We start from the raw sequence: 14,657 nt of genomic DNA, 5'->3' as shown, positions 1-14,657 counted from the left end.
CTGGTTTGCTGCTTTCAACTCAGTCCAGAGTCCTAGTCTATGATGTAATTCTGAAGATGTTCAAGGTAGTTCTTTCCTTCTCAGTTAAAGCTGTGTAGAACCAGCCGGGCATTGGTGGCATACACCTTTAATCCCAGCACTCGGGAGGCAGAGGCAGGCAGATCTCTGTGAGTTCGAGACCAGCCTGGTCTCCAGAGCGAGTGCCAGGATAGGAAGCTCCAAAGCTACACAGAGAAACCCTGTCTCGAAAAAACAAACAAACAAACAAACAAAAAAGCTGTGTAGAACCGTGCTCACCATTACATTCAGGGGTGTATCTCCTGATGGGGGTGTATCTCACTCCTTTTAATTAAAGTATCAAAACACCATCACAGATAGCATTTAAGTAGTAAAATGCAGTCTGTTAATGGTTTCATCTCTCAGTCTTAAATCATCTATATGACATATTTATAAATTGAGCCATTTTCTTTACAGATTCATACCCCCCAAAAAAATTAGGATTCTAGTCCAGGCAGTCATTGTTCTTGAAATCATTTAAGCAAATGTATATGAACCCATACAGCAGATTTTGTTTTAGTTGACTTCTGAATTAAAATATCTAGTTGACAGACACTGAAACCCTGAACACTGTGTTAGTACTAGAACATGCAGAACCTCATAAAGAGATACAGACTGAGATTCACCCCTTATTTCAAATCAGTGACTGTTCTACTCCATGGTCACCTCATATTTATTCTGTGTCGCTATTAATATTGACAGAGCACTTGCTTGCATTTATACTTATGTTATGGCATTACAGATATTCAGAGGAGAAAGAACAGCCATTGATTCTGAAATATATTTAAGTTGAATGCTTTAAAATCACTCATTTCATGGCTTGCTTAACATCCTAATATCTCTCGAGGAGTAGACTACATTTGTGTGGTTATGTGTAGAGGGTGCACAGTGATGATTAATGAGGTTCATAATTACACACACACAGATCATTACATATTTATTTTGACAATGGATTATTTAGAATACATATACTATATTTGCTTATGTAAATTGGTATTTATGAATAATATATGGGTATAAATGATAGCATAAGTACACACACACACACACAAACAGAATGCCACATTTTATCATGAAACATTATAGCTAAGCTTTGACACCAAGAATCATGATGTGTTCGTAGCTTATTTCTTTGCAGTTTGGCAGATGGTTAAGCACACAATCCCAAGAACAATACTAGCTGCATTCAGTCTTCAGCTTTGTTATGTATTTGCTGTGTGGTCCAGTATCCATATAAAATATAACAATGTCTTTCTCATGGTCTTCCTAAGAATTAAGCGACATCTTAATGGATACATAGTCCTAGAAAGCACCCCAAAACATCAAATTCTCAATAAATTTTAGATACGATTTTGATCTTCTATTTTTTTTGCCTTTCTGGGAGATAAAATATTTCCTTTCATACCTGGAGCATGTGATAACTTAGATTGTGATTCCTGCCTAACAGACCACCATGTGCCTTTTATTATGATGGTTCTTATAGCTGACACACTTTTCTCTATGGTCCCTTTAGAATTTTTAATTTACAATACATAGCTTTAGGTGGTATGGATTCTACCTAAGTGATGTTTCTTTCCAGAAATCTGAATGGGTTCATTTACATTACTTTCAATAGACCTTCAGTTTGTTGTATATAGGTAGGGTTGTGGCAATTTGAAAGTCTTTCTTGTAGTCTGCCCATGTCTTATCTTTCTAGGTTCCAGTTCTTTCTGTACTTAAAAATTGGAATCTTCATCTCTTTCTGATGCTATTAAGTCCTCAACATCTTGAAAGTGCTTGGTACACAGTAATTAATGAATCAAAAATAATCTTAAGTTCTCAACTATTTACTTACTTCCCAAGTCCTACCAAAGTCTACTAATTTTATACAAGTAGGAGAAAAGACCTTCCTTGGTATCAGTGGCTCATTAGTTCTAGATCTCTGAGGACACCAACTCTGGTTTCTAAAGCAATATAAAAGGATGCAGAATTTGAATATAACCTTCACATATACTCTTATATAATTTACATAATTTCTAGATTGCTTTCCATGTCTAATGTACTGTAAATGCTATGTAAATAGTTGTTATAACCTGTTGTTTGAGAGATAATGTCAAGAAAGCAATTCTATACCATTGTGTCTGTTTAGTACAGATGACTTTTTTCAAACATGTTTTATTCATGATTGGTTGAATGTACAGATATAAAACCTGTAAATACAGCAAGGTGACTGCTCTAAATAGAATAATTCATTATTATCTTAGAATTCTTTTCTTCCTTTCAGTTTTGCTTATAGAAATGTTATTTAGTCTTTGGGTAAGACCTGATGCTATCACTTCTTTCATTGTAACCCCCTACAAGACCTGTTCAGATACTTCTCTGCCTGCCTTAGTCACCTGCAGACCATATTCCTACTCTTTTAAATGTTACTACCAGATATAAGCTTTGTTATTTACCCATTTTATGTTTTAATATATTTGTACCTACTGGGTCTCTCTTTATCATAGGGTTTCTATTTTAGCTCTGTATTCACCACAGAACATGGTGTAGCAACTATTTGATAACTGTAAATGTTTAATAAAGAACATACTTGGTATATGATACTGAGTTCAGATACAGGCTACCTTCATAGGAGTTAAAGTGATTTCTTTACTATTCTATCTGGAGATATTTGCCAATGAATGATCTTCATGGTATTGTTAAAAAAAGTTCATACACATTGTATCTAATTAATGCCTCATAGCCAGTGTCACTTTGAGATGCCGTTGTCTCACTCCGAGGATTTTTTATTTGAAAGTAGGAAAATTAGACCTATAGTGCAACATTGATAGGATATTTGATGACAGGAATGGGGGGGGATTCAGATTTTCTAAACAATTACTTGGTCTGGAGAATGAATCATGTCAAAATGGGTTCCCTTCATTCCCTATGCAAGCCCTCTTTGAATACAAATGAAATTGTTGAGGGTACTACCATCACTCTGCTGTTGTTCTAGTGCCAGTTCCCATTACTCATTGCATGGTCATAGCACTTCTTGCCACGACACATAGTGGGTGTCAGCTTGGTCCACTATATGGTCCTATCTCAGAAATCTTTCTAGCACTGCGTTTGTTTGATGTGATGGCTATAAACTTTTCCTCCTTTATTTCCCATAAAAACACTTACACAGATTTCAATTGTTCACTTTGCACCTTTGATTTATCTAAAACACATAGAATTACAATTACTAATTCTTGTAGGGTATTTTGCAAAACACATTTATGGCTACTGTTTAATTCTGTGCCCTTTACAGGTCTTTGAGTGGCCTAGGGCAAGTGACACATCATAAAATATGATTTAAAAAATAGCAAAACAGGAGAAAATATGGAATCCATTTTGTGTTGACCGACTGCTACTGCATGAAAAACAACTAATGAAAAAATTTAAAGAATAAGAATGAATAAAAACCTAGAACAGTGGTTCTCAATCTTACTAATGCTATGATCCTTTAATGCTGTTCCTTGTGTTGTAGTGATCCCCAACCATAAAATCATTTTGTGTACAATATATATATATATATATATATATTATATATATATATATATACTGCTGATATATAAATTTACTGCTGATTTGGATTGTAATGTGAATATATGGTATGCAAAATATCTGAAATCTGACTCCCAAAGGGGTGACCCATAGACTAGACCATTGACCAAGACTTTATGTGACTTGCTCCAGATCACACAGTCAAAAGGCAACAACAATAGAATTCTATCAAATGCAGGATATCTCATTACTCAGCCTATAAGGAAAAAGGGCCTTTCAAACTCTAATGTTCCTTGTGCTAATGATCTCCATTCTCTCTTTTGGCAGAGGCATCCATCCTGAGCTACGACGGCAGTATGTACATGAAGGTCATCATGCCTATGGTGATGCACACAGAAGCAGAGGATGTGTCCTTCCGCTTCATGTCACAACGAGCCTATGGGCTGCTGGTAGCCACTACCTCCAAGGACTCTGCAGATACACTTCGTCTAGAGTTGGATGGTGGGCGTGTCAAGCTCATGGTTAACTTAGGTATCGTATGAAGGACCCTCTGTCATTCTGTTTGGGCTTGTCTTCCCTTATTTTCTGAAATTCATTATTTTCATTGACTTCTTTGTTTCTTAAAAGTTAGCTGCTCACCTCTTGTTTAATAGACCATGGATTAAAAACCAACAGCAACAAATACCTTCCCTGTTTCTGCATGAGGGTTTGATGTCAATTTTTTGTCTCTTGACAGTGGTGATTTCTTTACTAGATTATTCGTTTTCTAAGTTTCCTTTCTTGATTCTTTGGAACTGTTTAGCTTTGTGTAAAACACGCTACTTTGGTCCATCTTTTGATCAATCAATCATATTCCCATCAAGTCCAATTCCAAGGTCACCACTCAAAACAGTCAAAGCTGAGGACAGGGGCAGGGAGGAGAGGAGGCAAAATGAGGGAGTGAGTGGGAGAGAGCTTCACTGTGTGTTGTTTCTAGTTCCATAGTGACTACTCCTATGGATGATTCTGGTACCCTGGATATTACTGAGATCTTAAATTTATTCCTAGGAGGACATTAGGTTACATTGTCCCTTTTATCCCACTGGAAACAGTCTTTCTAAGTTCATAGCCCCATGTTGAGTACACCTATTTTCTTCCCCAGTGTTTTAATCACTTGTCAGCAGCCCTTTTGATATAAAGACTGTTGCATCCCAGTGTCCACCAGTTGCCCTATTTTCTCCATGTCATGCATATGCATAACCCTAGATTTGAGAAAAAGGATAATAACTCCATGTTTGTAGCTTTATTGGGTCAAGATGTGTTTTTTTTTTCCCTCTGCAGTCACCTATAATGGATACTTATGAAATCCTCCTCCTTATGGCTTCATATTCTTTCCTGCTATTGACTCTCTTTACTGCATCCTAATTATTTTCTGTGGAGAATGGAAACCTCTTTGTTTTTAAAGGAAACAAATACCTCTGTTTGTGCTCTTTTCACTGAGCAGAAAGCCAAGTACTCAGCAATGTCAGAATTAATGATTTAACTGAGTCCATACTTCTAAGCTAGTCGATTTGTGTGGGCTTGTAGACCAATTAGAATATAGAGATCTATTAGAAAGATTTGGGAGAGCCACAGAAAAATGTACCTTACTCTAGACCATAGAAAACCTTAGCTGTCTGGGATGAAAAGTGGGGTTTTAAATCCACAGCACTCTTATCTTCTATCAGGTCAACTGCTACTAATTTCAAAATATGAAAACCTTGAGGACATGGGACTGTTTTGAGTAGTGGCTCATTTAGTTCTGTGATTTTATTTTACCTCTATTTTCTAGCATTTGTGACAGTGTGCACTTTTTTTTTTCTGTCTAGCCTCACCTGCTGTTTGTTTTTAGTGTCTCTTGGTTTACTTTTGTTTGTGTATGTGTACGTATTTGATTCTTTCAGGGCTTTTATTTTCCTTTTGTTGCTAGATCTTTTATTGTGTGTGTATTTGTATTCTTGAGTTTTCAATCCTCTCACCATCCACCATGGTAAATCAAAAGATGGTATTCAACCCTTCAAAGGCCCAAAGCCTGCGGCCCGCATAGCAAACAGCCTTGAGAACAGAGAGTACTGAGAAGCCTGCAGGGACTGGCATACCTCTGTCCTTACCCCTGCCCTTCCACAGCATCCTCCCCACCTTAACTGGACTGAACCAAGCATGTTATGCTATATAAAACCAACAACCAGATACCATTACTTACTTCTCTGGAAAAACAGCAAAGAAAACAAAGACTAACCCAAAAGCATAACACAAGAGACAAAACTGAACACCAGACACTACCAAGCTCACCCTCAGAAAGGCAAGACAAGGCATTTCAGGGAGTGTATTTGTGTTTTTCAACAGATACTGTTTTTTGCATTACATGCTGTTGTATAAAAGCTAGAAAGGCAATCTCTACAGGTGTCACCTTACAAGGAAAACTGAAGTTAGAGAAAGGGATAAAAGATGAGCAATGAGAAAATGAGATGAAAGCGCCCCTCATTTCAGATTCAGATCACACACACACACACACACACACACACACGCGCGCACGCGCACGCGCACGCGCACGCACACGCGCACACGCGCGCGCGCACACACACACACACACACACACACACACACACACACACACACACACACACACAAAGTTAGTCATAGATCCTAAATGTATCCCTAGAAGCATGCCATTCACACCTTTTCTATTTTAAACTGTGGCCAAACCTGGGACCCAAGCCTTCTAAAGGGATAGTATTTGCCTTTCATCATTTGTTAGCTCACCTTTCATCTCACTCCTGCTATGCTGAGACAGCTTGCCTGAAAAGGTCTCAGTAGCATTAGAGCTCTCTTCTCTCAAAAGAGAGAGGTGTTTGCTTCTGCCCAAGGAGTGTGGTCCATCCCAACTATGGCTTTGGGTTATTTAACTTTCTTTCAAGCCTGACATAGGAAACTAAACATTAATCCTTGTGCTGTATACATGCATCATATTCAGGATCTGTCCAAAGGGTTTTTTATTTTCACCCCCTCTTCCAAGTATTTTCTTCTGCCTTGTCACAAACATCATTTCTTTGTGACTAGAAGAAAATTATCTCCAAGCACAGTTTGCCTTTCCGCAACCTACTTTGTTCTCTTCCTATATATTATTTTTCCTCAGGGAAGGTCTCACTCTGTAGCCAAAGTTAGCCTGGAGGTCTCTGTAGCTCAGGTTAGTCTCTTGGATGTTTATATTTCAAGTTGTTCTCCCTTTATAGAGCACACAAAATTGAAATTGCTAACACGTGTGACCTCCTATGAGAAAAACCTAGTATCTATGTTTCTAATGTAACATAGCTTCTACATGCCAAGGAAGCTAGAGTTTTTCTAAGGTTTTGTTTTCTAAAGACAGGCATATGTGGCTACAGCAGGCATATACAGTCTCGGACACTATGCAGCATGATTTTTCAAACCTGGCTGTTGATCACCCAGTATTTGGTTCTTGTGCGTTAAAAGAAGGAATGATGGTATTTTGCCATCAAAGCACATTTAAAGATTTCAAAGACCATGTTTTATTTTAATCTAGCAACAGCTTTGAGAGATAAATTAGCAAAGTGTTTTCATATGTTAGCTTTTATAGACATGAAGCTTCTATACGAAGCTAGTGGCAGAGCTGAGATTAGAACCCCTGTCTCTACATGGCTAGATCAGTATGTGTTGTCTGTTGGCTCCACAGATCTTCGTTATGGCTCAGGAATGGGAATGTCTTAATGACAACATTCACGGCCATCACCTTTGAAACATCCACACATGGGATCTCTCTTTGCCTTTGTGCCCAGTTTTAACTGAGCCACATCCCAGTAAAGACACTGAGAAAGATGAAGTCTTTAATGTCTTCAGCAGAGTTCTGGGAGCCCTCCATCCATGCTCAAGACTCCAAGGGCAGTGCCCAGCATTCTGTTAATCATATTTAAATTATCCATATATTCTTACTCTAGACATCCTGGATACTACTTTTGCATAACTGAAAATGCACAGCTTTCAGAAGCTTCCGTGGCTTCCAGACTGAGTGCAAAGCTCACCAGTTTTTAAAGTAATCATCTCTCCCACTTCACTGAAATAAGGCAAGGGAACTAAACAAAGCAAATGACACACACATTCACACATACCCAAATGCACTCCAGCAGACTTTTTTCGTCCAGAGAGAGCATCCTGGCTGCTACAAGACATAGATATATGACCTTCCCAACTCAATTCCCCTGGCTCATTTTTTAATAAAAAATGCATGCCATCACTAACAATAATGTAACTTTGGAGCTTGTAAAGACGACACTATGGAAGATTTGCCCCCATATAGCACTTACTTATACTTTAGGAAAAATAAATTAATTCAATCTGTGTACCTTCCTAGAAAGCTCCCAGTTCTCACACTGATTGAAAGGTACAATTTAGACTTCATGGAGGTATGTGCATGCCCAGAAAGATTAAACCAGTTGAAATACCTCTCCTTATACCAAATTTCTGTCTAATGATAAAATCCTAAGCTTTCCACAGCCAAAGATAAATACTCTTTCCTGTTTTCTGTCCTTCGGTTGGTGGCTTTAGGTCCACTCCTCTTTATCTCCTAAGCATGTCCCCCATTCCCCTGTTTCCCCTCCTTGGTAAGTCAGGAAGAGGTACTTCTCCAGCTTTGAGTGAGGTTAGGTGCAACTAATAGCTCAAGTCCCACTCTTCCTTCCTGCCTGCCCTGCCTTCCCTGACCTCCTAGGGGCATGGCCTCCTCTGTCTGGTGATCGTACCAATTGCTCCAGGGCTGTTTGCTCCCACTTTTCTGTTGCGGTTGACGACACATGACAAACCTAACCGCACGAAACCAAACCCAGATTTTTCTCAAGAGATGTTCTTCTGGGGAACAACATCAAAAAGCTGCCTGCCTCCATCTTCAGGATGACTGGGTTTTTGTTAGTTGCTCATAACTGGATTGAGCATAGTTCTATTCTACTGGGATGGGTACCACTAGTTACTACTTCACTTGTTCACTTAAAATAGCTCACTTTAGGAGAATCCAAATGGTGGCATTATATTGTACTAGTCCTCTGAAAACTATTGGGAGAGCCTTGGGCAGCAGAAGCACACAGTTTATATATTGATAGTTTCCCAGTAGCTTTCTTTCTTTTCTCATCATTGACTTTGACTTTTCAATACCCAACTTTATATAAATACCAATTGGAATTCCCACCATCATGAACCAATTCTAAGTTCAGCTGGGCAGTTTGGTAATAGTTTCCAAGACATTACTCCAGCTATTGCTGCCCAGTTTTGTTCTGATACATATGGACACCATTCACAAATTCCCACGGTGTGTGCCCATGATTGCCAGACAGTGATGAATAAAGTAGTAGCTACTCTGACCTCTGGCACAGAATACCTATTGTGGTTGTCAGCAGGCAATTAGACAATTCTTTCCCATGTTTTCCATTTTAGAGATAAAACCCAAACCAGAGTGTTTTTCCCTTGTTGTGATACAGAATCACAGGGTAGAGTAGGCAGGTTGTCAAAGGTACCCATGACCTCCTCCACACGTGACTGCCCTGCCTTCTCCCTGAATGCTGGAGACACTTCATTCCGTCTGGGCATTTGGGCAGGAAGACAGAGATAGGCTTCGTGAGTGGGTTGGTCTGGAGCCTTTGAACCAATAACAATCAGGAAAGCTAATCACTTGTAATAACATCCTAGGGTATTTGTACCCTACACCTGATTGACCCCACCTCTCTAAAATCTGTGATGGGTGTTGGTGCGGTTAGCTGTTTGCAAGTGGCCATTTTATGACAGGAAATGACCAGGTGGTATTAACCCTTTCCTTATGTCTAAGGGTGATGGCGAGTGTGCCTATACAAATTTCTATAGTATTTGGGTCCCAACCTAAAGTGAGGGTGGAGGGAGTTGGATTTTAGAAAAAGAGAAAGGGTTAAATACTACCCTGTGAAACTTCAAGGGCATTTTTTTTTTAAAAAAAAGATACAATGTGTCAGAATGATGATAATATTTGGAGCACTAATTCAAAATTCTTGTTAATGCTCTCAAAGGTCATTTTAAGAATATAAATTATAGGGGGATATAACCTGTATTTGGTGGGAGAATTTTTCTGATTTTCTAAGTACAATAAAATTAGCATTTTAAAATTGAACCATGTAATATTTTATACAAATGAATAGGATTTAAAAAAAAAAACAACAATAACAAAAGAAAGTCTTGATGTCTATTGTGGATATATATGTATACCAGTATATATCTCTATACATATGTGTATATATATATGTGTGTGTGTGTATATATATATGTATCCAACTTTACTAATTAATATACTGTACATATACACCCACCCTTAATCTTGTACATATTGTATATGTATATATATAAAATGGCCACATTTCTTGCGTGTGTCTGTCCCCGGAAGGGTGGACTGATTGTTTTTGGATGTCTGCAGCTGTTACCTTGAAGGATGCAATTTCATCTTTCATTTATTTTTCCCCATCTAGACTGTATCAGGATAAACTGTAACTCCAGTAAGTTTTTCCTCAAGTTTCATTTTGTTCTTAAAAAAGCAAAGAAAATTGACTTTATTTTGTTTACTGTTTTAGGAGCTGTTTTTTTGTTTGGATTGTTTTATTTTTCTGACAAGTTTTGAGGGGGATCCAGAAGTAACAAGTTGGAGGAGGGTTGGGGTGGTAGTTCTTGCAAGGACTCTGTGTGGCTAGGAGTGTGGTCTCTGGGTGGGGTAGATCCTCCTTTCTCTCCTTTCCTTGTATTTGTTCTATAAGCAGGAAAGGAGGAAAGGGCTGTGGATCCTGAAATCACTGGAAAGTGAATTGAAATGGTGACGCATTTATTGTCTTAAGGAACTAACCCCTGGGGTGAACAAAAAGCTTTAGTTTAGAGCAACCATCATGCACTTCTCCACTACCCAAAACTGTAGATGACAAATGCAAAGTTCATGACCCAGAGGTGACTGCCAGCTCTGACATTTCTCCCCTGGCCTTTATCACTGCAGTGGATGTGAGAGGGGTGGGCAAATCCTGTTCTTGGAGATGATGCAACATTTTAACCAAACAGATTCACTTTGGCTCCTCTGAAGGAGGATTCCTATTCACCATTTTCACCATTGCCCTTCCAAGCATCCCAGGTCTTGAAGAAAGATCCTAAGGACATACATGGCGAAAAGACTCATTATCTTTCCTCTGTCTTAAAAGTGAACATCAATTATAGGTGAGGAGGAAGGGAAAAAGGAAGACAAAGAGAGATGGAAATGAAAAGAATAGGTTACAATGATTAAAGGGGAAAATGTTCATTGAGTGCTCTTGTGTCTCACATCAGCTAGGCTAATTAATACTCACTGCTATAACAAGGCATTCTAAGATTTCAATGACTCAAAACAAAGGAAAGATTTCTTTCTGATTCAGAAGTCTAGTACCAGTTGAATGGCTCTCCCAGACTTTCCCTTTCATAGTCATAATTCAGGATCATAGAATTCTTCCATAAGATGCCCCAATTCCCTTGGAGATCTTAAGCTCTGCGTCCACAACAAGTTGAAATCTTGGGTGGTTAAAGAGTGTGCTTCGTTGCCTTGCCTGGAAGTAGCCTACATCACTTCTGTATGCTTGTCTTTGCTAGATATGACTCCATTCTGCTTGTAAAGTAAGTAGGAAATGTAGTCTTTGGAGCATGCAGGTAGAGCAATTTAATCAATTAAACATCCTAGCACATAGAAGCCATGGTATATCTGGGTTCTGCATTTTTCTTTACTAAAGTCTTCCTGGAGGAATGAAAGCAAAGAAAGGATAGCAAATTATCTAACTTGTGTCTTTCATTGACTTGCTAATTCCATTATACATGAATTATACAGATGCTGGATCAGCCTTTCTTTAGATATAGTATTAGGATGACATTAATAATGCATGGTTCTACACATTTTAGGTGACATGTTCTTTATAATAAGGAAAAGCAAAACAAATACTCCATAGAAAGTTTTATGCATGTCTTGGCATTGCTTTCACTTATTTTAAGCAATGTTCTATTTTGCTGTGTTAAAATATTTCTAATTAGGCAGAAATTTCTCATGATATTTAGATGGCTAAAAGCCTAATTAAAACAATCTTTGTTGGAGTTTTAGAAATTTGCGGTGTTTTAAACAGCATTTAGGGATATAATTTCCATTCCCTAAAGTTACTCATCATAAGCCTACAACACAGTCACATTAATTAAGTCTATAAATTTGTCCAGACATCACATAGGCCACATTAAGAACCTTGCCATCTTCTATCAGATTCCTCACTGGTCCATCTGCATTTACTCCCTGCTTCTACTCTTAGCCCCAGACAACTACTGATGTACATGTTTAATGCAAATTTACTCTTTCTTCACATTCCATATATTGGAATCTTATATGTAGTTACTTGAGTCTGACTTCTTTAAAAGTTACATCCTTCCTATGAGAGGATTATTTTTTTCTTTTTTTTTCCATTGACTTACAGGAAAAAATTAAAACAAAAACACACACATACCAGAAACTGAACATGAGGTTGGAGAGTCTGTTATCAAGAGGGTTGTCTTCTGAGATTTACTTGGAAAGAAGTAGAGACTATTTGATCAAGATGCCAGAAGGTGTTTTTCTATTAAGCTCCACTTGTCCATGGGGCCAATTTCATATACTCTGTATGACCAATCATGAATAGTACCAGAGATAAGTACTAGGATTATCTTGGCTAGGAAAGCCTATTGGAATGTTTGCTATTTAGAACATGGGAACCAGCACTGAGAGAAAAACATTGCAGCAAGGGTTCATTCTCCACCCACTTTGATCACAACATGAGAGTATTACTGGTCTTTGTTTAATAACTGTGTGGGTCACATTTAATTTGAGGTCTTGATTTTCAATTCTCTTGATAATCATCTTAGGTGTTGACAGTTAACCTTCACTGAGCCCATTAGAATAGTAGTGTACTTTCCAATGGTTGAACCATATTTGTTAAAAAAAAAAAGAAAAGTTTCTTTAAACAAATCTAGGATCTTTAGTGCAAAAGTATGCAGAGATACCCCGAATAATGTGGAGTCACAAAGTAAATGTGATACATTTTCCCAAAGTAGATTTTAGTTTTGAATTGCTGTTGTGCCTGAAATTGGAACAAAAATGATGCATTATGCAGAAGCCTGTAATAAGTATAGATGTTTAAGGGATAAAAAAATAAAGGAACTCAAAGGCATTTTCTTTGTATGGCTTATCTTCTCTAATCCTTCTTTGGCATTGTTGGCACACAGATGAAAGATCTTGAGAACACTAGGCAACTAAATTTGGAGAGAAAGCATGTACAAGTGATTAGAATGTGTAATCCCCTATTCTTGTTGATTCCAGTCAGGGTGAATAGCTTAGTCTCATTTGACATTTGAAGTTGTTTCTTTAATAGGAATGTGGGTTCTTGCTGCTTCTTACCTGATGGTTAGCTAGAATTTCATTGTATACAAAAATCACATCACCTTGTAGCCTGGGATTGGAAGAGAGGAGGCTTTTCCTCTAAGCCTTGGCTTTGTCTCCTGCTGCCATCTCAGTGGAAGGCACAGAGTGCCATCCCTCAAGTTTTGAAGCAATCTTTGGTGATTTTCCCATACAGAAGGCATAGTGAATTGAATAGCAAAGCTTGAATACACATACAGAAACATGTCAGATACCCCTTTTCTAGGATATTGGTTCTGTGAAAAGTTACTCAGGAGAAATTCAGGATGCTATCTGCTGTGCATTTCCTGTTTATCTGTTGCAAGAGATTCTGGTAAATGGCTATTTTTAAGGGATGTTGTGACACCCTTAATGGGAAGAAACTGAAAACAGAGCCAGATGAAGGGAGTCTCCAGGCAAAAATGGAAATTTCTTCTGGAGCCCTTCCATCAGTGACCAAGCCTACTCCATGGTAGGAGTTTCTTATCAGGAAGAAGCAATGAGTTTCTACTCATATTCTTTCATCAATACTGTATCTCTCCTTTTGGTATCGCTGATGTTTTTTTATCATCACTTATTCTAAATCTTATAGCCTCTGCCTTTCAAATCCTTCTAGAGAAGCTCATCATAGATTCCTTCCTTGTTACTATTACCCATCATATCAGAGTGTACACGACAAGATCTTTGGTTAAATTGAGGCCATCTCTGGATTTAAATCATCTGCCAAGAATGTGTTTAAAGATATTTGATAAAGAAGATTATAGTGTAGAACTTATTTAAAAGTGCAAAAGAACAACAGAGTTGGCATTCATCATGGGGGATTGAACTCCAGGCTGACCTGGGAGTCAGTTAACAAAATCAGGTCTGCTATCTGGAGAATTCTGGAGGAAATTGCCTATTGCCATGGTTCCAGTTGCATGAGATGGGTCACACCCCCTGAGGCATCCCATTCTGAAAACAGGTAAGATGTTCTCATTGATTGGAATGTTTGCTGGGATGAAAGTATGGAACATGAATTGCTGACATCTACATTAAGTGCTTATGTTATAGCCCTCAACCTACTTAATCATTCTACAGGTTCAAGCAGTGTGACATATGAATGAATGCTAGACACTTGTGTTCACTAGCTGAGACTTTAGTGTAAATAAATCTAATGAATGTATATTGACAAATATTAATTTGCTTTATGTTTCTCAACCTGAACCTCCACTCCCAGGTTGGCTGCCCTATGGGAACTTTGAGCTTATGCTTCATTATTGAGGCAGATGTAGAATCCCCAATCTCCCTCACCAATTACTTTGACATTGAAGTCTTAATAATTTTTCTTTGATAGTTCCTTGTTTTTCTTAGTCATAACTAGAGGGCCATAAACACTATAGATGTTCAAACACTCAGGTGTCACCTGGGAACTTTTGTGAGCTTGCCCGTTTTCCATGTGAATGGCATCAACAGGAGGCATATACTATTAGAGATGTGTGGGCTTTGCCTTAAGGATTCATGCTTTCTGAGTACTGAGAAGTACTCAGGTTGCTCCCATTCTTGTATCAACTGCTTTATTACCTGCCTGGCCTTCTGCCTTGGCACCCTGCCTTCATTCTCTAAGGATACTCCATTTATAGTTTTGGCAAAGTCA

At 38.2% G+C, this 14,657-nt stretch overlaps 1 protein-coding gene across 5 annotated transcripts in view; it reads left to right on the top strand.

Moving 5' to 3' along the window:
- Window positions 1–14,657, top strand: part of Nrxn3 (neurexin 3) — a 1,486,512-nt gene that overhangs the window by 536,069 nt on the left and 935,786 nt on the right. For all 5 annotated transcript variants that reach the window (XM_035445726.1, XM_035445725.1, XM_035445727.1 and 2 more), the window contains 2 exons: window positions 3,892–4,095; window positions 10,077–10,103. In XM_035445726.1, coding sequence (XP_035301617.1) covers window positions 3,892–4,095; window positions 10,077–10,103 — 231 coding nt within the window. The remainder of the gene's footprint in view (window positions 1–3,891; window positions 4,096–10,076; window positions 10,104–14,657) is intronic.

This window comes from Cricetulus griseus, chromosome 5 (genome assembly GCF_003668045.3).
Source record: "Cricetulus griseus strain 17A/GY chromosome 5, alternate assembly CriGri-PICRH-1.0, whole genome shotgun sequence".
Taxonomy (NCBI): domain Eukaryota; kingdom Metazoa; phylum Chordata; class Mammalia; order Rodentia; family Cricetidae; genus Cricetulus; species Cricetulus griseus.
The sequence above is the reverse complement of the archived record's forward strand: the minus strand, read 5'-3'. Positions and strand labels throughout refer to the sequence as shown.